The sequence below is a fragment of the Lathyrus oleraceus genome, chromosome 4 (genome assembly GCF_024323335.1).
Source record: "Lathyrus oleraceus cultivar Zhongwan6 chromosome 4, CAAS_Psat_ZW6_1.0, whole genome shotgun sequence".
NCBI classification, from domain to species: domain Eukaryota; kingdom Viridiplantae; phylum Streptophyta; class Magnoliopsida; order Fabales; family Fabaceae; genus Lathyrus; species Lathyrus oleraceus.
The window spans coordinates 131,102,911-131,105,682 of NC_066582.1; the positions used below are offsets into that span (position 1 = coordinate 131,102,911).

The 2,772-nt window shown below is 47.8% G+C and overlaps 1 protein-coding gene across 1 annotated transcript; it reads right to left on the reverse strand.

Annotated features, from left to right (window-relative positions):
- Positions 1-467: 467 nt before the first annotated feature.
- LOC127136366 (uncharacterized) lies at positions 468-2,772 on the reverse strand. The gene is made up of 3 exons (XM_051062930.1): positions 2,638-2,772; positions 1,898-2,590; positions 468-1,781 (listed from the first exon to the last, which is right to left on the reverse strand). Exons 1-3 carry the CDS (start codon positions 2,770-2,772, stop codon positions 468-470), a joined length of 2,142 nt encoding a protein of 713 aa, XP_050918887.1.

Below are 2,772 nucleotides of genomic sequence, written 5' to 3' on the forward strand. Positions count from 1 at the left end.
AAAGACAAAATTGATATTTTGGAGGGAGTCTGATTCAACTGGTCAACAATTTTGAAATCACTTTTCTTGATCAATTTGAGGAATTCTTGGCTTTCCTCAAAAGTGATGTTCTTCTTGTGATCTTCAACTTGTTCTTTCTCAACCATCGGACCTTTACCCTTAGACGTCTCAGATTCTGCAGCTTTATTATCAATAACCTTCGTCAATACTGGAGCAGTCGTCATGCTCGGAATGGCAGGTACAGTTGCCCCTGCCTGCGGAGTCGGAGTTGGAATGACCTTCTCCTTAGGCGGGATAACTGTGGGTGCTGGAGACACCTTAAGAGTGTATTTCGGGGCGAATACACGGCCACTCCGAGTCATGCCTCCCGTTCCAGCAATGTTGACGATTTCTGTGTTAGGAATGCGGATTTCTTTTCCACCCAGATACGTTGTAGTCTCATAATTCCAAGGCACTGCCTTGGTATTCTAATACGGGAATGGAGTGGGAACACGGAAATGAATCGGTTGAATCCTCTTGGGAGGAGCTTCAACCTTCTTCTTTCTGTACACAATTGTTATTGGTTCAATTACGGCCACCTCTTCTGCTGCTCTAGACTTGGAGAACTGTACTAAACCTTGATCCATTAGTTCTTGCACACAACCCCTCAGTTTGTCGCAATTATCCGGATCAAACTCGCATACTGCGTAATCATCATGTACACCTTCTAACAACCCAAATTGTTCAAGCCTCTGTAATACAACAGACATCAGAGTCTTTACTTCTTCAGCCCTTAGTATAAATTCGGCATTTTCTTCTTCGATCATAATGTTGATTGTTGCGCCACCGTGATTTGGCAAGGGGTTAGTCTTCATGTTGGTTTTTTCCTTGGAGAAAGACAGGATCTCTTGATCAATTAACTCTTGGATCCTCTTTTTGAGAGCCCAACAGTCCTCGGTGGAATGTCCTATATGCCCTGCATGGAAAGCGCATGTGGCATTAGGATTGTGACTACGATTAAAGGGAGGAGAGGTTGTTGGGAGATCTCTTGGTACGATAGCCCCCACGTGGATCAAATACGGCACCAATTCTGCATATGGTACTGGGATCTTATCAAATTGGGGACGATTACCAAAATTTCCTCTATTGTTCTGACCATGATTTTGTCCTTTGTTGTCACGATTATATTGTTGGTTTGGGTTTTTCTGAGCGGGTGTTGGTTGTTGATTACCTTTCTGCGGTTGGTACTGGAATGGAGGTTGTTGATGTTGAGCTGCGGTGACGTATGGATACGGATAATACAACATAGGGGTCATCGGAAATTGATATCGGGGGTGAGCACTCGCCGTCACAGCGTTGGCTTCCCCCTCATTCTTCTTTGTGAAGCCCCCATGCGGCCTCTTGTTTATTGTCTGTGGTGCGGTCGTGTCTGTGATTTTCCCCGATTTCAGCCCATTCTCTACACGCTCCTCAATGTTTACCATATTAGCAAAGTTTGTTGAAAAAATGTCGATCATCTTCTCATAATACAACCCTTGCAGTGTACCTATGAAGATATCTACCAATTCGTTGTCAGATAGTGTTGGTCGGACCCTAGACGCCATTTCGTACCAACGTTGAGCATACTCCTTGAAGGTTTCATTAGACCTTTGTGATGGATTCTGTAATTGAATCCTTGTCGGAGCCATGTCAAGGTTGTACTTATATTGTTTCAAGAATGCCTCAGATAGATCCCTCCATGACCGGATCTTTGTGCGCTCCAAACCCATGTACCAATCCAGGGAAGCCCCAGACAGACTATCCTGGAAGTAACGGATCAGGAGGTTGTCATTATTGATGTATGAGGCCATTTTCGGCAGTACATGGTGATGTGACTGCAAGGACAACTGAGGCCCTTATACTTTGGAAGGTCAGGCACCTTGAATTTCTGCGGGAGTACCACATTCGGGACCAAGCAGAGATCTCGAGCGTTTATGCCAAAGACGGAGAAACCCTCGATGGCCCTTATTCTGTCATCCAAGAGTTGATAATCCGCAGGTTTAGCCGGATCAGCAGTGGGAGGAGCGACCTGACTGGCCGGTCGGGAAGTTTCTGGAGCAATCTGCGTGGGCATATTTGGGGTAAACCACATTTGAGGCGGGTAAGAGAAACCCGGCGGCACAGTTTGGGCAGCATGAGCCGTTTGAGGATATTGTCCTCCTGTCTGAGCATTGGGAGCCTGAGGTTCCCTTGTCTCCACATGCTGGAGTGCAGGATTGGTAGGTGCGTACGTCAGCATGGGCATGGAGGTTACCCCAGGATAACCAAATGGAGCGGTCGGGAATTGACTTGCGCTCGCAGCTTGAGCAGTCTGAGCGGGGATCTGAAAATGGAGGCGCGGGCCTCGGTAGTCATCCTTAGTGTCAGGGGTGTCGTCGGGAACCTGACCTTGGTTGGCCTCTGGATTAGCAGCATCGACCAGAGGAGTTTGGAAAGTGGGGACACCCCACGGGAAACCAATGTTTCCAGCAGCAGTAGGAGCAGAGAGAGCCGGGTGAGGGAAGAAAGCCCCCAATTGGTGAGATGAGCAGCAAATTGTGGGGGCATCCCCCACGGGTAGGCAACAGCAAGCCTAGTTAAGTCAGTAGGGACCATCTGACGATTCCCAATGGTTGGTACCACAGTCTCCATCGGAGTTTTGACGGTAGTGCCAGCAACAACAGTAGGATTGATCACCCCATCAACATGGGTGACATTGGCAGCAATAGAGGCAGGCGGCCTCTGAGCTTCGAGAATTTCCAAAATGGTCTCCAT